This window comes from Carassius gibelio, chromosome A6 (assembly GCF_023724105.1).
Source record: "Carassius gibelio isolate Cgi1373 ecotype wild population from Czech Republic chromosome A6, carGib1.2-hapl.c, whole genome shotgun sequence".
NCBI classification, from domain to species: Eukaryota; Metazoa; Chordata; class Actinopteri; order Cypriniformes; family Cyprinidae; genus Carassius; species Carassius gibelio.
This window is the reverse complement of record NC_068376.1, coordinates 26,608,556-26,631,258: the sequence shown is the minus strand read 5'-3', so window position 1 is coordinate 26,631,258 and position 22,703 is coordinate 26,608,556. Positions and strand designations below refer to the sequence as shown.

The 22,703-nt window shown below is 35.6% G+C and overlaps 1 protein-coding gene across 6 annotated transcripts in view; it reads left to right on the top strand.

Moving 5' to 3' along the window:
• LOC128015897 (rap1 GTPase-activating protein 1) overlaps positions 1–22,703 on the top strand; it is a 69,408-nt gene that overhangs the window by 33,604 nt on the left and 13,101 nt on the right. For 3 of the 6 annotated variants that reach the window (XM_052600140.1, XM_052600138.1, XM_052600137.1), the window contains exons 2-11: positions 573–608; positions 11,003–11,099; positions 18,630–18,677; positions 19,808–19,846; positions 19,941–20,129; positions 20,873–20,976; positions 21,881–21,959; positions 22,287–22,340; positions 22,418–22,501; positions 22,588–22,688. In XM_052600140.1, coding sequence (XP_052456100.1) covers positions 18,639–18,677; positions 19,808–19,846; positions 19,941–20,129; positions 20,873–20,976; positions 21,881–21,959; positions 22,287–22,340; positions 22,418–22,501; positions 22,588–22,688 — 689 coding nt within the window. In that variant the 5' untranslated portion in view covers positions 573–608; positions 11,003–11,099; positions 18,630–18,638. Of the gene's footprint in view, positions 1–572; positions 609–8,056; positions 8,114–11,002; positions 11,100–15,030; positions 15,167–18,629; positions 18,678–19,807; positions 19,847–19,940; positions 20,130–20,872; positions 20,977–21,880; positions 21,960–22,286; positions 22,341–22,417; positions 22,502–22,587; positions 22,689–22,703 lie in introns of those variants that run through there. The other 3 variants (XM_052600142.1, XM_052600141.1, XM_052600139.1) reach the window with 3 other exon arrangements.

Genomic DNA, 22,703 nt, shown 5'->3' with positions numbered 1-22,703 from the left:
AGTCATAGCACATTCTTAGAACAAACCCACAGCTGCTCTTCAGAGAACCATTACAGAAGCCGCTTCTCTCATTAGCGTCTCAAAAATCATGAATGCCCTCTGAATTATAACTGTTGGGTTTTCCATCAAAATAAAATGAAATGTTTTGCATAAACACAAAATAATAGGATGAGGGGTTTAAGGTTTTGCATACTACACATTGAGCGAGGACGGCAGAAATGTTTCAAAGGGATTTTAACAATGGCAATTGCTTGTATTAATTGATGATGTGCTCCAGTGGGTCTTCATTAACTTATTGGCCCTTACCCTTCATTAAGCTGAGAGATTTGCTGAGTCACAATCACATCGAATCAAGTGTTAAAGTGCACAAAGAGTTTGTCAGCGGTGCATTGATTAGCCTTTAGCATTTAGCAGGCTCTGGTTGGAGACTGATTGCCAGAATGTGTAAAGCGTGAAATCAAGTAGCCCCCTTTTTGTGTAATGGCTGTAAGGACTTACAGTTGTGCCAGTATATATGCAAACTTTTATTATGCCCTTGTTTTTGAACAATACCATATTTATTTTCTCCACAGAGTGGACAAAACATTCTCCAGTTCAAGACATATTTGGTAAGTCTTTCTCTTTCTTAAAGGTAGTTAGTGCTAAATGTACAGTTTATAATGTAATGTTAGCAAACGCATTTTTTTTTATTTATTTATGCATTATTAAATAAAAGTTTTCTTTAAAACATGTGAAAGCTAAAAATATTCTCCATTGATAAGCTGAACTTAGTAAATCATAACTGCCTTTCCAAATTGAAAGTCAAACTCCAAGTAATGTTTTCCAACCTCTCCAAGTAGGAATTTGGGAATTCCTACTTTCCAAGTTGAATGAAATGAAGCACAGTTTATTTAATTGTTAAAGTGGCTCCAAGTGGGTGTGTGTATATATAATAAACCTAACCTTTGTTAGATTTCTGCTACAAACAATAGTGCCACAAAATGCCAGTAAAGTTAAAAAACATATATTTTATTTATTTATTTATTTATTATTTTAATTAAAATTGGTATTGTATTGCTAAATCCTAAATAAGTAAGTGTATCTTATTTTAAGGATATTTTGATATTTTTTACTGAGAAAAAAGGACACTGAAAAAATTAAATATTTAAAATATATATAAAATGTGTATAATATTTAATTATATATTTTTTTAATTAAATTATAATTATATTTTTATTTCCATCTAATGTGTGTGTGTGTGTGTGTGTGTGTATATATATATATATATATATATATATATATATATATATATATATATATTATTATTATTATTATTATTATTATTATTATATTTTTATATTTATTTATTTTTTTTATATATATTTTTTTCATTATTATTCATATTTTCCCAGTGTACTGTATCGCAACCCCTTATTGCATAGTTAATTGAAGATTTTATATCATATCCATTTTTCCCCCATTGAACACTGGACTCGAGGCACAAAATTTATCACATTCCATCAAGGTTAAAGGTCACTTTATCAACTTTAATGTGTGTGAGCGGTTGTGAAATGCAGGGTGGATTCAGTTACCTCACAAATACGTGCAAACTCTCAGATATCATTTGCATTAGCCACCTCCGCCCTATATTGCTGGTGCAGAGTTTTATGGCTGCTTGATTGACAGCGTTATTACTATGGTGGAAGCTGGTTATGTGTAAAGCTGGTTTATAATGGCTGTGAAGAGGATGTTTCTGGAGAGAAGAGGGAACGTGAAGGGAGAGGGCGAATGCCGGAATGTAATTATGGTGGGACCTGGGTTTCACTCTGCGTGTATCATCCCAGATGAGCACTGCAGTGAATGCTAATGCGATGACAGACCCAAGAGAAACGGCACACACCAAGAACTCTGTTTTAGCAATCTTTATACTAGTCTTTTCCTTTTTTTTCTAAAGTAAATTTTTCAGTTTTCCTCCTTCATGTCCCTCTCTCTGACGTCTCCCCTAAGTTACATGTAACATTAAGCAAACACATTAACTACCCTCATTCTGAGGTTTGTTGTCAGATAAACATACACATTTAGGTTTACATGTACTGGAAGACACAAAAGACATTCGTTGAATATGAAAACACTAAATATGTATCTATTTGTGTATCTATAGTATTACTATTCAAAATGAAAATTGTGTTGTCATTTATTCACCCTCAAGTTGTTCCAAACCTAAATGCTGTTGAACACAAAAGAAGATACTTTGAAGAATGCTAGTAACCAAAAAGTTGACAGTAGCTATTGAATTCTATAGTATGCATAAATTACTGTGGAATTCAATGGATACAGCAACTGTTTTGTTACCAACGTTGTTCCTTTTTATTAAGCAGAAGACAGAAACTCATAGATGTTTGGATGAAACAAGCAGAGGGTGAGTAGATGATTGCGATTTTCATTTTTATCCTTTTAAATGGCTGTATTTCGTTTCCCCATGTGCGATGCAGTACTGTAGTTCATTTTATTTTTTATTATATTTCTATTATATGTATTATTATAAGTAGTAGTATTTTTTAAATACAGTATTTACTAAAACATTTGATACATTTGAGAACAAAAACATATTCATTAACACTCGAAGCCTGACTAATCTTTTCTTTGGAAATATAAAATTCTGTTAAAAAATGTTAATAAATAAATGGAAGCATTCTTCTCAAAAGCAGTCCTTACAGTGATAAGTAGACTGTAAAACAGGTTAACACTCATTTATACCTTTCATGGTTTGCTTTTTCAAGTGCTCTTTTTGTTGTTGTGCATGTTTGGAATTTCACTGCAAGAGTCACTTTGTGTCCGAACACTTCCTCTCATATACACCCACTGCCTCTGTCACAGCCTGGGCTGTTTGAAGACACAATGCTTTTATGATTAGACTTATTCAGATCAGTATTACGCATCAGCCTGGTATTCTCTCTGCATGGCATGAATGTCTCTGCTGTTACAGTTGCCGAGATGTGGCCCGTGTAGGCTTTTCTAAGCTGGTCTTTATCTTGCAGGCCTGAGAAAATTATTAAGACAGCTCTCAGATTGATAAGAAACAGGCTGCAAAAGGTCATATGGAGGCAATAGTAAAGGCTGAGTGCTGGATGGGGCGTCCCCACGTCTTTTCTCATGGGACAAGCATGTGCTTGGGATAAAAGCTGCCAGGGACAAAGGGATGCTTTTAAGTGATGCTGTTGATGCAGTGTACATCCTACTCTAAAATAATATGGAGCTTTGATTTGTACCATTGTACTGAATGATGCAAGGATCTGTACACAATTCCTGGAAGTTGAAAACATCCCAGTTTTTGCATGGCCAGCATACTCACCGGACACCCACTGATCAGCGTATATGACAGTGAGTTCCAGTTCCTGCCAATATCCAGCAACTTCGCACAGCCATTGCAAATGGAGTTGACCAACATGTCACAGGCCACAATCAACAACCTGATCAACTCAATGGTGGTCACACCAGATACTGACTGGTTTTCGGACCCCCCCAAGACCCCCCCGATACAGTTATACTGCACATTGTAGAGTGAGCACACCTGTGCAATGATCATGCTATCTAATCAGCATCTTGATATGCCACACCTGTGAGGTGGATAGATTATCTTGGCAAAGGAGAAGACAGATTTGTGAACAATATTTGAGAGAAATACGCCTTTTGTGTACACAGAAAAAGTCTTAGATTTTTTAATTCAGCTCATGGAAAATGTGGGCAAAAACAAATATAGCATTTTTCTTACATTTTCTTTGTAATTAACTACCATATCTGTTAATTTGTCAAGCAGACATGGTTACTGGTCAATGCAATAGTCTCAGAATGGTTAAATGTTTTCTGATGAATTACCTGGACTAAATGTGTAAAAACCAAATGTGTGCCTATTTGAATGTAAGTTGTTATTTTAATAGTCTTACCATTGCTCATATTTAACAAACCCCTGCCCTAAAGTATTATATTAAACTTTGTCTGTCACTTATAATAATAACACTTATAGTACTGTAAGTGGACATTTTGATCAGTTTAAGTGGTTTTCCATTTAAGTCTAAATAATTAGTCTTGTAATCATAGGATCTGGAAAGCAGTGCTTTGTTTTGAGTTTGTTTTGGACTGTAGTTTACCCAGATTCTGTAAGGACACTGTTCTAGTGAGGACAGCAGTGGTCTTTGGGGGACGTTAGTAAGCTATGCCTCACAGCGACGTCATTTAAGTCATCTAATTTGACAGGATAAGTAAACCCCCAGAGATCTGTGCTTTCACAGTGTGCTTTAGTATGAAAGAGATTATTAAAATGCTTGTGTGGTGCCATTGAAAATTGCTCTGTAGTGGTGTGGAGCTCTGGAAAACATATCCTTTTACCTGGAGTCTGGAAAGAGTAAACTGGAACTTTATTTGGATGGGGTTTAGAATGGAACAGATCGATTACATTTCAATTTCTCAAGGTCCTGCAGAGTCTGCAGTTGTAAGAAGACATGGGAACTGGCTGGACAGATGAGAAAATGTTATTGGAATTAATGAGTTATGTTGTAAATGCATGATGTTTTTGCTTACTCTATCGTTACGCTGAATCGTGCATTAGAAAAATTCTCAATATGTAATTATGAGATATGAGCTCATTTAGTATCTGTAAATGACATCTTCACACTGGATTCAGTTTATTTCGCTGGTGTTTGACATGAATAGCTAGAGGTTTGGGTCTGTGTGATTGTGATATAGCCTGAAGAGGGCAAACGGAGGTTGTGAATCACCACACAGGAAGCTCAGCTCAGCTCAACATGACAACAGGTGCTTGAGCAGCAGTGATTGGGCCCTTCAGGATGTTGCCCTCCATTTCACCCTGGAAACTCTATTAAATGTGTTGTCCACTCCCCCCACTGCTTTTTTCACCCTGTTGTTTTCCCCCTGTCTGTCTATGTTTGTTAAACTTTTTTAAATTTTTTGTTGAAAAAAGCATTTGGGAAATTATAATATTTTATAATTAAATATATATTATTCATTTGAATTTTTTTATTTTGTATGCCATTTTTCAAAATTAAACTATTTTACATATGCATATCATATGGATATATAGTATCTTTCTGTCTATATATCTATTAGTAGACCCCTATTATAATGCAACTTTCCAAATGCAGTGTTTATTCAGATATGTTTTTAGTGTAAAACTAGTCAGGTGAGAAAACTGATTTTGTGAACAGTCTTCACCTACCGTTTTTACCTGATAGCCCAGTCTGTGATAAACGGGAAGGGATTTTCAGCTGAAAATATTTTTATTGACTTTTTTTTTAGTTTATTGTTACTTATAGTCTGTTGATCGTTCTTCTTGTGTGATAAATTCTTCTTATGAGTATTTCTGGATATAGCAAAAGATACGGATTAGCAGCATTTGCTAGATGAATTTTTGTAGTCCGAGAGATTGAGAGATGGGAGTTTGAAAATAGACCGTGATTTCTGTCAGTTTTATTTTGGAAGTAATTCCCATGACACCAGAGTCAGTCGTTGGTATCGTATGTCGAAGATCTGACTCTTTGTTTTGAAGCATTATTGTCAGAGAATATTCATTTCATCCATGTATACAGAGAAAACACAGTCAAGATATCTGAAAGCAGACAAATATAACACTTTTTACAGAATATTTTTTCTACTTATTCCATTTATTTGCCTATTCATTTGCATAAATTAATTATTCAAACACATTTTGTATTCATGTGTGTTTTGCAAAACCTGCCTCAGCTGTTTCAAAGAAGTTCTGTTCCATTTTTAGCATGTTGCTATGCAGTTGCTAGGGTGTTCTGGGTGGTTGCTAAGAAGTTGCTAGGTGGTTGTTCACTGTTGGTGGGCTGTTTTGACATAGGTCAGATATGTAGAGACTAGATTTCTCCGGTCCATTTTTGATTGATTCAGTATGACTGGAAATTTCTCATGACATGACAAAAGGAAAACAGCACCCAGCTCTTTTATTTCCATGGTCAGTTATGTTAGCCCATGGGGCTGGATTTGTTTGTTAACCTGAAATCCATCCTGGACCTAAAGACCATTTATGGAGAAAATACTTAAAAACTGGTTTGACTTCTTCAAATTACCCTAGAGCCGGGAGTGAGACTTCAACTGTCTAATAAACACAAAGAACTCAACAATCAGGTGGACGTCTCAGACCTAAGACTCTGTCTACTTGGGTGTGGACAGAAAAGCTTTAGAGAGTAGAGGCCTGCTTCGTTTGATTTTGTCCATTTGCTTGGAGCTGAAGCATGTTGGGGAACTCAGAAAACGGGAATGACAGAAAGCTGAGCCTTTCTGAGGCTGTTCTATGGAAAGTCAACCATCTATGGTAAGATACAAAGTTGTGTGCAAGAACTTTAAATGTTGTGGGGTTATTATGATCCCAAAAGAAAGTTTTACTGGGGAAGATATATTTTATAGTTTAGAGTTATCCATTATGTTTAATTTAACTTTCTAATCAAAGCACCGTTTTATAATGCAGTTGATATTTCTTTGTAGCTTTTTCCAGCATGCATAATCACACCATGAATAAATGATGTTTGTTTTATTGTGTGCTGCTTTTATTTATGCTGAGTCACTTGTCTTTGTAACAAGACAAGTGAAGAATGTGCATGCGCTGTAGATGATTTTCATTGTTACATACAGTTCAATGTTAAGACAAAAAATAAATAAGATATTTTATATATTTTATTTTTATTTTAGTCCAAAGACAGTTAAGATCATAGAGTCTTATTCTATTTCCATACACATTCTTGTGTGTTTTCTAGTTCTGGAAGTTGTGTGGTATTGCAGGAAACCATATTGATGGTAAAAAAAAAAAAAACAGTGTTGTTTAATTTCGTGAGATTTTACCACCCAGTTACTGCTGCTACATAAAGTGAGGACTGATGGGAACTCTGTGGTGACAGTGTCTCTGTGAGCAATGTTCCCATCTGAGATCCTTCAGCTCAGTATGTCTGCAGCTGTGGGAATGGTTTGGGATCGGCAGCAAGTCCGTTTGTGGTAGTTTAGAGGGCTGAGTCTGCTAATTGTAGGCTTGACAAGATCAGGCATCCTTTTAAAACTACACACACACACACACACACACACACACACAAACACAGGAAATGTTCAAACCCAGTTAAGCTCTGTTGACAGTATCCATGACATGCCGTCAGAAACTGTGACATTTGACTTGTCAGAAGTTGTATTGTACTGCATTTACATTGGTAATCGATTGGACAAGGCATGTTAAGCAAAAAAACGTGAAGATAATATTTTCTATATACTATAGTGCCTATATTAATTCACCATTACAAATGTGTTATTTGAGCTGTTAAGTTGTCTAAATCTTTCTTTTAGGTAGATGAACTTCATGTAATTTCAGACCTCTAACTCTTTTTCTGAAATATCATGACCGCATCTGAGAACTGAATCAACATATTAACTTCAAAAGAAGTATTTGTTCCTGAATCTTTTAAGACTTTGAGTTGGATGTAATTTTATGGCACTCATGATGCTTTTGCAATCAGGGTAATTGCATGGACAACTCTCCATCTCTTTTTTTTATCTTCATTTTATTTTATTTCATTTCTCAATAACAATGAACAATGCAAAGATGCTAAAAATGTTAAACAGTGACCAGTACAACTCTCCAAAATATCCTTTTGTGTTCTGCCAAAGAAAGAAAGATTTAATTTAATTTTATTTATCCTTTAGAGTTCCACAGACAAAGGTTTGTATTGTATTGGGTGAACTGTTCCTGTAGCCGAAAGCAGCACTTTTATCAGCAGAATGTATCGGTGACTGTGGGGATATAGAAATGCTGGCATGAGAAATGACAATTGGCGAAATGTCAAAACAGGTCCGATAAAGGGATGCAGAAACCTCAAACTGGTTTAGAAGTAATAGATTCTGGGCTGATAACTCAAAAAAAAAGGCGAGAGAGGAGAGGAGTGAGTCATAAAATAGTGTGAGAAGCCAGGGGGAGGGAAAGAAGCAGAAAGAGTTGCGAGGATGACAAAGAGAGAGAGAGGGAGGGAGCCATAGGAAAACGAGAGCTGTTTATCACCTGCCCATTTAGTTTAGAGCTGCAGAACAGAACAGATTTGTCATCTGTGCATGCGTACAAGTAAGTAATGTGCATCTCTCTGTCTCTCTATCACTCCATCATAAGATCGTCTGTCTTCTGCATGTGTGTAGCTCAGGTGGTCGTATTGGGAGGCAGTCAGCTGAAGAAGTGCAAGACCGTATTAGTGGAGCAGGTTGTGATGAAGACGAGTGAGCCGTGTGTGAGCTTGTTTTAGGGGCATGGTGTTGTTTTTGGTAGCGATACACCTATACCAGTTTTCAGTGACTGTGTGTAGTGATTCCTTGCAAATGTTGGTTAGGGTAAATATATTTGTGATTTTTTTAGATTTGAGTGTGTTAAGTGTATTAACCCCACTATTAATAACATCAAATGCAGGATGCTATAACTGCATGTGGAATGTCATCTGCATCTTTAGTTTTTGAAAGAACACTTGTTTTAATAAATCGTCTTGATTTCACTTGTGGTTTTCTCATTGATCACACTAACCCTAAGTGATAGGATTGAGATTAATTTGTGTTTTGTGCATTTTTGCAAATTGCAAAGAAATTAACATAGAACATTAGACAGGTAATCTATTTATTTTTTTCTTAAAGCACACTCTGCTCTGTAGTTCTTTGCTAGTGTCAGATAGCTTATTGCTAATTCATGTAAACACAGTCAAATTCATTTGTATTAGCAGGTGCAACTGACAGACCCAGGGAGCAGCTCTGCTTTGCATTTTCTTTATGAATCCTGCAACTCGTTCTGCCTCCAGGTTTTCCTTTCCTAACCATTGCCCAATGTGGATTCTTAAAGGGGTATATTATGGTTTCTATATTAGTGTATTTGTTGCTGAATTGATAAGAGTCTACCGTTAACTAAATGCTAAGTTTATGGGTTTGATTTTTTGCAGTCTTGCAAAGTCACACCTTCAGACTGACACCAGAAAGTCTGGGAACCTTGGCCATTTTAAAGGACTGTCCAAGAGGCTGTATGACTGACAAGTTAAACAACCAGTCATGTTTTGATTTATCCTTAAATTTGATAAAAGTGTCTGCCAGTTACAAAAAGTTTAGTTTAAAACAACAAAAGTTTGGGGTCAGTTAGATTTTTTATGTTATCGAAAAAAAAAGTATGATTTATTTAATGAAAAAAAAAAAATTGTGAAATAACATTACAGTTTAAAATAGCTGTTTTCTGTTTTTATATATATTAAAATGGAATTTATTCCTGTTATATAAAAGCTAAATTTTCTGCAGCCATTACTCTAGAGTCACATGATTCTTCTGTTTTTGCTACTGTGCCTTTAAGAATTTATTATAAATGCATTATAAATCTTATGATTTGCTAACCTCTTCAAGTCTGAACTCTTATGGGTTGCAGATTTACTATCAGATGCAGAGACATCAGTGCACTTAGAAAAATTAAGCAGAGTTGTAGGTGCTACACACATATAGCAAAAGCACACTGTAGGTGGACTTTTGTAAGGGGAACTAAATGGATCAGAAAATACAAGTTTAATTACATTTTTCAGTAAATACTTTTAGAGCTGTCTGGTGTAATGTTTGTCTTCAAATAAATGCAAATACCCACACTCATCGTCTCTATGGAAATCTCTCTGGCATTGTGTGTGCCTCTTGTGAGAGCCTCTTGTGCCACATCTCAGTCAAGCTTGGCTTATGTGTTGTGACAAATCAGCTTGTACCACTGTCAGAACTCCCTGACGACTTCAGGGGCTTTTCAGCACATAACCTGCCATCAGGCTAATGAAGTGAGTCAACTCTGGTGATCCAAAGAGTTAAAGATCTAATAAAACACCGCTGCGCCTTTGGTGACAGGACATGTTGTTGGCATCTGACATTCCTTTCAAGATGCGTCTCAGCCACTTGTGCCTGAAATGGCTTTTCGTCCTGCTGTCTAGGGTGACCTCAGATTCATTTGGTTTTTAACAGTATGCAAATGAGTCATTAGTTAGTCAGTAGTCATTAGTTCCTCCTCAAAAGTGTTCATTGTAGCAGAAGGAGAATTTGCAAAAACGACTTTATTTCCCAACAGGCAATTAAAAAAAAAAAAAAAAAACCTGCCCACTTTGACTCCTGGAAATAGTGAAAGTCAGCCAATAACATTTGAGCTTGCTGTTTTGAGATTTCCTTGCCATTTTTGCATGCAGTATCTAACAGACAGTTCCTGAATGATTTGTGGGCTTGACATATGAAGGTGCATTCCCTCCAGAGGTCAGCTCTCATTGAAAATGCTTTTCTATGCTTTCAAGCTGTTTATTTCAGTTATGTTTGACCAAACATCACTATATAAGTCACTATATATTATACATATATATAACATATATAGTCACTAACTACCATGTTAGTGTAGGGCCAACTCGTGCAAATTTCAGTGTAAAAATAAAAGAATAACCTGGTTTCAGTCAAGATGAACAGATCAATATCATCCATTATGTGCCTTCAGAGAGACATTCTTATGCATCCAGACTGGTGTGGAGGAACAGATTTTGTGTCAAATTGCAAGGGAGTTTTAATTGATTTAGGATCGGCTGTTAAAAGCATTGTGAGCTGAGAGCAGTCGATGTGATGTGAAATAATGTGTTTGAACTGAGGCGCTGGCTTGAGTCAAATTATAGGCCAGTGGAGGGAGGGAACCAAAACTGAGGGCTTGATTCTACTCCATGCAGTGTGTCATTGAGCCATAATGTTTCTCAGTCTGCTTTCTCACACACACACACACACACACACACACAAACACCTGTGGTTCTTTCAGCATCTTGCATACTAACTAATCAATTCCTTCTCAGCTGGAGCAGTCAATGACGCCGAGCATTTCTGATTTGATCTTCAGATGAACACTTGTAAAAAATGTGCTAATGTGAATGATCTGTTTGCCTTGAGTTGTTAATGTCCTGGTTTAGTTCTGAGGATGTTTGTTTGTCCACAGGAAACAAGATGGCAGAATCCTGCGAATATCTGACCCGCTAGAACGTCCTGGTCTGGTCAAGTCCTTTTCGCCATCATCTGCTCTGACTCTTCTAAAGGTTTGGCAGGTTTTAACATTTCACTCCTCTTTCCTCTAATCATGTTATATTGTCTTAGGTCCAGAGGAATATCAAATTATTGCCTTTTCTCATTTATTTCTTCCTGCTGTTCACTTGTCTTTTCCTTTTTCCTTTAACATCCATATATTACAAATAGATGAGTTGCTTCTTTTTGTGTGAGCATATTACATATAAGAATTCAAATAAATTATGTTCTTTTGATCTTTCTGTTTATTGAACAATCCTAAAAAAAATGCAATATATATATATAAAATATAAAAAATCATTAAGCAGCACAAATGTTTCCAACATTAATAATATGAAATGTTTCTTTAGCATCAAATCAGCATATTATAATGATTTCTGAAGAATCATCTGACAGTGAAGACAGGAGTAATGAAACTAAAAATTCAGCTTTGCATCACAGGAATAAATAACATTTTAAAATCTATTACAGAATAAAACTGTCATTGTCACGGGTGAATTCAGGAAGACAGATTAAGATCAAGTTTAGGAATACTGTTCCAACAAACAGGCAGAAGCACAAAACTCTTAACACAACAGTGATCAGGCACAGACTGAAAAAGAGGGTACAACTTAAGTGGTGACTACAAATGAAGTAATTAATTAAACACAGCTGAAAACAACAGACTCATATAATGATGTGATCATAAGAAAAAGTGGCGAGAAACTCGAACAAAGGAACACGTGTGATGAATGAAAATGAACAAAGTCCATGAAAACTAAAACAAACTGAACATAACTGTGACAAACTTTTGAACAGTATTGTGAATAAATATCCACTTGGCTAATACACTTGGCTTACTACGAATACAAATGTAGAACTTTTGACTGAATTTTATTTAAAAACATTTTGTTGGTAGCCATATTATTCAAAAGTTCATTGGTTGTTTTCTCAAAATGAATTCTCCATGGCATCTGATTGGCAAGTATATATACAAATATTATTATTATTTTATGAATTCATGATTGATTCCTTTATTCTATCTAAGGCAGCACCTCCAGTCGTCCATAGAATGGATTCTTTTGTAATTCATGCTTGACTGGTTGAAGTGTGTCACCAGATAATTCTGCGCTAGCGCTCCAAGATTCCCCCTCGAGGACCAACATCCAAGTTTAACTTTAGAAATTATAATTTGTTGAGGAACAGAATGCTAATTTGATCCAAAAAGAAATTAAAGCTTTTCTACACATTACGATGAACCGCAAATCAAAGCCCCCTTTTACTGAACTGGTGGTGGTCCATTAGGGAACTTTCAGGTAGTCTTTAAATACTTTTATGAGGAGGCTCCGCTGACGGACCCTCACTGAGCGGAATCTCAAAAAGTACCACACTTTTGGTTATTTTATATCAATTGTTAAATAAGACTTTAGCTAATTTTATTATCTGAAGATGATCCATTGCTAGCTCTTCTCCTGGGACACCTATTCACCTCATTTAACACCCAAGTGCTTTTTTAATTGAACTGTGTCTCTGAGCTGCTCCGAGAGCCATTAGCTCAAGGGCTTCTGGGAACCTGGAGGACTGAAGTGTCTGTGTTTAGGGATGTCCAAGAATGATTAGTGTCTTGATGGAATCGTGAGCGGTTGAATAAGATTGGCTTAGTCTGGATTGTGTAGTTAAGCATTTATGTATTCTACTAAGAGTCTCATAATGCAAGATGCTTATACAATCAGCCCAACATCTCTGTAGAGCCACAGTGGGCTTATAATGGCTGTGAATTTAGTTTCAGCATGATCCGAGTGAAATTGGATTTTAAACAAGTTACCTTACCATGCATTTCTTAATTATGTGTTTATTGTCAGTGGATTATGGACTTTGCATTATGGTTTTGTTGTATTAATAGTAAGCAAGGTTGTATAATGCAATATAAGGTTTTATTGTACACAGAGTTGACTAATTTGGTACAGAATTCAGAAATAGGTATTGTATCAAATACAAGTTTTGCAAATGGGTTCTTTTTAATATCCGAGTAGTTCCATTGGAGAGCAAATTGAGACTTTGGCAAATGTTTCATTCTGTTTGTTTTTGGGACCCCAAAAGCATTAAATGGACTCATTTTTCCTGTCTGCTGGCTTTCATGTCACAGCTCAAGATGGACGCTAATGAAGCCCACAAAAATGTGTGCGTCATTTTCTTGCAGTGTTAGAGTAATTCATCACATGGCATTAGAAACAATTAGAGATTTTAACTGACATAACGTAAGTTTAGGTTGAAGTGCTATAATTTCTAACACTAAAATTATATAAAAATAAATTAATCTCAAATAGAAGCTAAAAAAATTACTAAAGCACACAACAAAATGACAAAAAAGTAATTAAAATTAAATCGAAAATATTAAAAACTCTTGAAAAATATTTATCAATAAATAGTAAGAAAATGTAAATTAAAATTAAGAAAATGCTACCGAGATCCAGGGTATTATAGACCTTCTTGGGTGTTGACGTTGCTGACATGTCTGGCATTTTCTTCTCAGAAAAATATGCTAGTAATCAATAGTAAACACTTCTAGAGTTTCAGAAGAGATCTCAAAATGTTGCACACTGTGCAATAGATTTAAGAGATTTCAAATGAAATCAAAACATTTCTTGTCAGCTATGCTATCTACATTAATTATACAGCTCTATACTTTTACTTGACTGTTTGTCAGCAATTGTCTCATTTATGTCTGTTTTTAATGTGCTATTTAATTTTATGAGAACATCTTACATGAAGTTGATACTGAAATGTAAATAGATCTGAAAAAGTCTCAGCAACCTCTGAGAATAGCCCCCCTCTCTGGGTTTCCCATACCAATAGCTTTCAGAGTCTGTAAACACCTTGATCCTGGGAAAAGGATGGAGGGATGATCCCGCAATCATAAGTTTTGGATGCTACATTAGATTCCCTTGAATCCCAGAGCAATAACAGCATTACGGCAGAATGGTTTTACCATAACACCACCATAAAACTTTTTGTAAGAAGATATTAGAAAACATAGAAGTTAATTTTGAACAAGACGCACGTCTAACATTATCCCCGTAACTCTGCTTTGGTTGCACATTATTCACCTTTATAGCTGTTTTCTGGCATATTGCCTTAAAATATCCTCGCATTAAGGTTATTAAACAGACTGCCTGCATGCCCACAACACTCATGCTGTTGTAGTATTTCTGTAATATGGTATTGGCAAATGCATTATAGTTATGCAACTCTGGCCGTAATGTGACTAAAGGAAGTCATACTATCTTTCAGCAGCTATGACACTGTCATTGTGCATTTTTACTATAAAATATAATACTCTCAGAGCTGCTCATGTACACTATAATATAATGGGAAACATTTGCAGCTATGTATTATTTTAGATATTTGGAGAATGAAGAGAGGCTTGTGTATCAAAGCATTGCAATCAAATGCACAACACCACTCCTGTTATTATATAATGCTATTGCATCTAGAGGTCACCCATAGGTCTTTGATTTAGAAAAATTTAGATTTAGAAAAGCCCTGCAATTTTACAGACTCTTTAGAAAGCACACACACCACCGTAAGTCAGTCACTGGGCATTTTTAAGTATTGAAAAGAGCAGTTATAACATTTTGATAATTGGTGATTTCTGAAACAGCATTTGGACAATTTGATTGTGCAATTTAATTATCAAAGTGTTAATCAAAGGGATTGTGACACAAAGATAAAACAAAAAAAAAAATTACACTTTTTGCATGCCCTTTGGCTTGTAAATCTGAGGGGGCATGTGCAGTTTGAATGGACATGACGCTTCTGTGCTCACACACACACACACACATCCACGTCACTTAGCAGTGAATTCCTTCATTAGAGGCTGTATTAGAATAAGGGAAGTTGTATCAGATTGAGGAAGCTATTGGTCTTTTTCTTGCCTTCCCAGCTGCTTTTCTCATGAGTAGAACATATGAAGATTGAGAGAAAGAGTGTTTTGTTGCTGGTCACAGTCGTGTCTCTAAGAGTTCAGATCATGACTAAGAGTATGTCCTGGCTTCGCAGTCCTGCACTCACTGCCACGCACCACCGCAGGTGCTTCAGTGATGTAAGTAGAATTATTGTATGAAAGTGTAAGGAAAATCAATAATAGTGAAATGTGTGAGTTTGTGTGTTTATATAGAAAGGCCAAGTGTAAGAATGTAATGTGTGATTGTGTTTCTTTTTACTGTAATGTGTGCCAGTGTTTTACTTTTGATTTCATTTTTTTAATCATCCTGTCTGATTTAACAGTTATCATGCTCGGTAGGATCTGTACAGAGTGTACTGTTTAAGTTTGTGACGCAGTAGTCTTATAGGATGTCTTTTCTGAGAAAGTTGCTTGGTTGATTTGTGAAATTAATTTAGGAAATAGCTTTTCTGTCAGGTTTACATTAGCTGCACATGTGAGAACTAAATGTCCTCACAATGACAGAAGAACTTCAAAGGAACTGTATTATGGGACTTTCCAACAGTTAATCAAATAAGGAGACTAATTAATGTCTTAATGTCTTAAATAACTAGAAATGCTAAAAACGGAAAAGATTTCAGCATGGGATGGGTTAAGGGATAGGCTTTAAGTTATAAGGTGTAGATATTTAACTTGGGTCCCTATTTTAATGATCTAAATGCGAAGTGTAAAGCACACGGCGCAGGTGCACTCAGGGCGTGTCCAAATCTACTTTTGCTATTTTAATGACAGGTAAACAGTTGGCGCGCCCGGGCGCATGGTCTAAACGGGTTGTCCCTATTCTCTTAATGAGTAATGGGCGTTACTTGGGCGTAACATGCAATAAACCAAGCAGAGTCTCATCTTCAATTCCTTTTAAGAGCCAGTTGCGCTCATGCCATGACGGATTTGCTATTTACACGGCAGAATTTGGCAAGCACAAAGATTGAACGCGTCTCCGGAATCGGAGCTGTCGTGTGCAAGCAAATAGATAGCCTAATTCTGATACATGCGATGACTATCCATTATGACATGTAGGCATATATATATATATATATATATATATATATATATATATATATAATATTAGACAAAAAAAAATTATTATGCATTGCAATCCTTAATTTTTTTATATTTGGCATGTTTGTATGCTGCTGTGCATCTCTGCGTTGTGGACCCGCCTATACTAACACGCTCTTTAAATAACAAAGAAAAAACATTGCACCAGACTTCAGACCAGGTTTGAGTTGGTCTATGGTGCAGTATATTTTCAGCTCCTTTAAAATATAAATGCGCCTGAACACACCTCTTTATTAGACCAGCACGCCCATGGGCGCAAAAATGAGCACAAATGCATTTGCTAATTAAACGACGTGTCGCTGGATGGGTAAATGCGAACAGCGCCGGACTGAAACTAGCAAACACACTTGCGCTGCACCTTGCGTCACATTGCGTCGAGTGTATTATAGGGCCCTCGATGTTTCTTAAACTTTAGGCACTCTTAGGGGTTGATTTATCTTAAAACTAACAAATTCTATATATGAATGTGAAAGTTAGTTGTATTAATTTTTCAAAAAGAGCCTTCTGAAAGTCAACAGGCCCAAAAGTGTCCATAGTTAAAGAAACATGCAGCTGTTGGCTTAATATAAAAACAACAAAAATAAATTAACCACAAGTGTGTGTATGTGAATGTGTGTGTGTATCAGCGAATCATAGGGAGAAACACAAAAAAGTTCCAGTTTCAGTTCAGTGTTTTGTTACAGTGAAGTCATTTAAGGTACTCTGAACTTTGCGAGTGTGTTATGTAAGTGCAAGTTTATGTGTAATTTTCTTGTTGAGAAAAATTATTTACTGGCAATGATTTTGCAGAGTCCTACCTGACTCTGCAGTCTTGTCAGCATTAAACATTAAAATGGTACTGCATTCTGACAAACTAGGTTTTTAGTGTTTGCATTAGCAAAATTTGCTGCTGGGTTGCAAAGATTTTGTTATGTGGTTTCAGGGATGTTCTATGAGGTTGCTAGGGTGTAGTTAGATGGTTGTAGGGGTGTTTTGTGATTGGCTGTGGTTTTGGTGTTATCCCGCCTTCAAAATAAACTCTATTTGTATTTGACCTGTTTTATCTTCTAACAGCAGAAAATCCATTCCATTAGAAGGTGTAGGATGAGTTAAGTTTAATATTTAGGTTTATGGGTTTATTCAAATACATAACCCTAAGTATGAGCATTATCAAACATGTTAATGAGCAGGCAGTGATTTCTGAACAACATTCCCATTAATTCATGTTGGCTTTTATGGTGGTTTATTCTGAGCTGTGGGCTGAATGATATTACACTGCACCGCAGCAGTAGTTAGTCAGATCATATCCTTCATACGCAGAGCTGCTCTGGGTCCATGTTAAATTATGCTGCTTCACAGTCTTTATCTCCTATTGAGATGAACTGTATGATAGGGAGGAAGGACATCTGGTAGTCTGATGCACTGTCGATTGAAGGATCAAGGCAAGGGAGCTCCTTTCATTACTGCAAATCCACTGTCACTGAGAGAGACGAGAGTCGTTCTCATGTCAAGTGGACTCGCATCTGAGAGTCGTTCTCATGTCAAGTGGACTCGTCAAGTGGACTCGCATCTGATGTCTGATTCTCAGACATCAGATATATTTGCAATGATAGAGTTAATGCAGGTGAGAAGTCCACATTTCCATCCGGTTTTGTGTTTATTGCTTTTCCTGCAATCTCTCACCTTTTTATGACCGCTGACCTTTTTTGACCAGCAATTTGGTGACACCTTTCCTGTCTTTGCTTATTATTAATGTCATCTACCTGTCATTTATATTCTGAGGTTCTCTCTCAAATACGTCAGATATGTCACTTTAACATTTATATATGTAGCTTGAGCTCTTCTGTCATTAAACTCTTGAAAACATTGTTAGACTAGAAATATAGTCTACGCAAGTTACACAGATGCTTGGTCGACACATTTGAAGGTTTTTTGAACCTGGTGATCCTTCATAATTGAAGCACAAAGAGCATTTTATGCTTCTGACTTTTTAAATTAAATTATTATGAAGTAGTAGTTAAATCTTTAAAAATAAAATACATATTTCTTTTTATGTTAGAGTTTCCAAACGTCTAAAACTGTCAGTTTATTTCACATTTAATAATAATTTTTGTACATAGCGTGCATAATAGCATATGGGCTGTAACAAATCTAAAGGGGGTGACAGAATTTATTTTTAATATCTGTTATTTTATTATACATTTATTTATAATAAATTAATTTTCAATATATTTATGCAGTGTTCACTGTTGCTTTCGAAGCTTGAATACTTGCGTAGAATATGTTTCAAACCTAAGTGTCTCTTTGTAATGTCTGTACTTACATTTTTGCATATATTAGCCATGTTTTTAATTTTTGAGAATTATCAGAAGTATATATTATTTCAAGTTATTAACAAATGATGAATTTTTATGTATGGTATTTACTATTCTAATATATATATATATATATTGTATTCTTTTGTTCCATTTGATGGATGTTTTTAAATGAACTGTTTAATATCCTCTTCTTTTTGTAAATGCAGAGCAGCAGAATGGATGAGCAGAGGGGCACTCTTCCACCTCCTCTCAAAGTAAGTGTGTACATTAAGAGCCACACAAACAAGCATCAAGTGTTATAGTCATTACAATCCGCTCTCACAGTCACTGCCATCAGCGCTGTTTATCACATGTGCACAGAAACACAGTGTTGCTTTTGTTACAGATGGATGTTTTCATATTAACCCTCATTCTCATAGCTTTAAGGTTCACAAAAGCTCTGCTGCTTTAAAATGTTGACATTTAAATGCATCATAGGAGCTCTTCTGACTTGGATTATAATACCTTTTGGCCATACTATAAGGCAGGACTGTAAAGAAAAGACAATCCCAAAATGCACTGCAGGTAGCTTAGCTTAAAAGTGTAAGATGATGGATGATGATGATGTTTAAAATACAAGTATTGATTTATAAAGTGTGTTCAAATGCAAGTTAAATTACAGTACATGTCACTGTTTCAGAATCTTGTGCCATAAGCAATTCATCCTTTAACATGCTGCCATGATGAGTTAAAAATAGTTCAACTTTTTGTCATTCTGCATAGTTAAAATTTAATTCACTATAACTATCAGAAGTACATCAAAGAAATTAATGTGTTTTCCGCTTAAATTATGTTTTTTTGTGTGTTTAATCCATTGGCAGATGTCTTTTTTTTCTTATTCGCTGTCCCAGTTTATTTATTTTTGCTTATGAAAGTAAATGTGTCTTACGGATACGGTACGGTATTTGAAAGTGTTATACAAATGCATCTTCTGTTTAGCTTTGCTCTCTGTTTTGTTGTGCTAGAACATGTCCTTAGGCTGCACTCATACACAGACTGACTTACAATATAATGCTTTATGTATATATGAGTTTATGAGGGCGAATCACACATTCAACTTGAAATATAAATGCCCATAATAGAAGAACATATAGAAGTACTTTGTTGTTGTTCTGTGCATGAAACAAGCCAACAGAAAACACCAGAACTTGTGATCTGATGCTTTCACCATACGCCATAGACCTAGACAGTTTGTCTGGAATCATGAGTCTTCACAGGTCTCTTTATGCATCTTCATATTTCCTTCATCTGCAGCTTAAAGTGATTTGAATGAAGGACCCAAAATGTCTACATCTCTAATGACTAAAATGTTTATTTTCTACATCCCTCTCTATTCCTCCCACAGACAGAGGAAGACTACATTCCTTATCCCAGCGTCCATGAGGTTGCAAACTTGTTTGGCTTTTTTATATGTAAATATGAATGTGTTTTTTATGCTGTACTGTAATATTGCGATTTTTGTTTTTGTGGGCTGGCAGGTTTTGGGGCGAACAGGCACTTTACCACTTATTCTGCTGCCCCAGTTTGGGGGTTACTGGATTGAAGGGACCAATCATGATTTAGGCTCCTCCTCCACACCAGAGGAACCGCCCCCTTGCCCCGCATCACAGGTTAAACTGGAGACGAACAGCATCGCCAATATCTATAGGAAACACTTCCTGGGCAAGGTGAGACAAAGTTGACCGATTTATATGAAATTATTAATTTAATTAGCAATGAAATTAGGTTTGCCAAAGCTAAATTAACTCTTTAAAGATATGATAACAATATGTCTGTCAGTCAGTCAGCTAGGTTTTTTTGTTTTGTTTTTTTGTTACAGGCACTAACCAGAATGATTGTCAATACTGTAATGAAAATAATATTAATGTATGGAAAATGTAATATGCAAGTTATTTAAAAAAAAACAAACAGCCACAATGTGCGATCAGGAATTTTATATAGTATAATCAACTAAAATCAAAAACGATATCAGCCTCATCAAACCGATGACTATTTAAAAAGGCCAAATATTGGCAGTATGAAATTATATAACATATAGTATGATATATTATGCGCATTTGTATATAACATTTATTTTGTTCCTTTTTTTGTTGCTACCTTGCGTCCCCATTTAAAAATAAATTATTATACAAAGAGTATTTAGTTTTGTATATGCATATCTAATTTATTTATCTATGCTTTACCTGCAATATGAACATGTGTTGAGGTATAGTTTAAAATAATAAAACAGTGGATCAAATTGATGGATGATTCTTACGGTTGGTTGTTTTATCTCATTATTGCCGTTCATCTTCCTCTGCAGAAATAATACTCTTTGAGCTTGCTGTCTCTCAGGGTCTGAGCTTTTAGGAATCTGTGATAATGTAAAGAGTCTTTCAGAGGGTTTATGCATGTATAACTCTTTCTGCAGGAGCACTTTAATTATTACTCAGTGGACAGTGCTCTGGGCCACCTGGTCTTCTCGGTGAAGTATGATGTGATTGGAGACCAGGAGCACCTTCGACTGATGCTTAGGTACTTCAAGCATATACTCATGTCATGACTATTCACAGATGACAAATTAATTGCTTTGATGCTTTGAATTCTGTTTTTCATTAAATCTTTTGTTGCAGATGTTTCTCCTGAAAAACCTTAGGAGATATATAAAAGTAAATCGCTGATATACAGTTTTGTACAAATATAGAGCCAATCCCAGTTCTCAGAACAGACCCTCATTCCCTTGTAATGCCACGTCCTTATATACTTCGATTTACAAATCCCTTTTGCTACCTTAATTGATATCCAGGTTTAGAAATTGAATTGGAATTTAAAAGATATTTTCAATTCAGTTCTGAATGGTGCACAACCCAGTCGCAGACACTTTTCTTTTTAAAGAAACCTTCACATCCACACTCTCCTGTCACATATTCTCTCATTGTTCATTTTCAGAGATGCTCTGACTTAAGTGCTTAAAATAGCCAGCAGAAACACAAGGGCACATCCATTCTTTATAACCTAAAGCCTGTCGCGAAACCCTTTAATGATGGGGATGGGAATAAGGGACAGTGTACATGTCAGAGAGAGGTTGATCTGTAAAGCTTCACTTTATAAAAGGATCTCTTCAGGGACTCTTTGAATGTTGTGTATTGGCTGTAAGATAATTGAATGCTGGAGTGATTCGCATGGCTACTTTTTTAATAGTTGCACTACTGTACCATTGATCTCTCTCTTTGTGTCATTGTCCTTTCTGGTAAATATAACATTTACATTACTTTATTACATTTAGCAGACTCTTTTATTCAAAGCGATAGAGTAGCATAAGCAGTTTGTCTCAGAGAATGTGTTTGTGAAGTACAGTTGAGTCTAGTTTGGTTATACTGTTACTATATTAGTTTGTAATGCTGGCGCTAACTGTGAATCTAATGTCTTTTAATTGTAGGTCAAAGTTTAAAACCTGTCATGATGTGATACCAATTTCTTGTCTGACCGAGTTCCCTAATGTTGTCCAGATGGCGAAGGTAGGTCATTAACATAAATAGTTGAGCAAAGAAGAATTTTGCATTGCTGTCAGTGGATAAAAAATACAAAATAAAGAGGTGGATGAATTCAGTTAAAATTATATTTAATTTTAATTTTTATATTTTTTTGCAATTATAATTATACATTCAGTTGAAATGATTTGCATATATTAGTGTTTGCTGAGAAAACTCCAATGCAAATGAGATCTTACAAAAGGTGAATTACTAAATGAATATGTTAAATTGATAGCCTTAGTAATCATATACAATTATTTGATAAAAAATATGTATGTTCGTTTAAACATTAAATCTTTGTCTTTTTTTAAGCTTGTCTGTGAAGAGGTGAATGTGGATAGATTTTATCCTGTCTTATACCCAAAGGTAAGCTGGAATAGAAACCTCAAAAATGAATGTCATGGACATTCTGTCACTGTCCCTCATTTGTAACCCATTTAAAGGCATCCAGGCTTATTGTGACCTTTGATGAGCATGTAATCAGCAACAACTTCAAGTTTGGAGTCATCTACCAGAAATTTGCACAGGTTGGCTTACCTTTATGAGATCTGAATTCTTGGCTTGCTCAATTTAAATGAATTGTGAACTGAAAATGTTCTCTCTTTTTTTTCAGACATCAGAAGAGGAGCTATTCGGAAACAATGAGGAAAGTCCAGCTTTTGTTGAGTTTCTGGAGTTCTTGGGAGAGACGATTGAACTTCATGATTTTAAAGGGTATAGACCTACAGT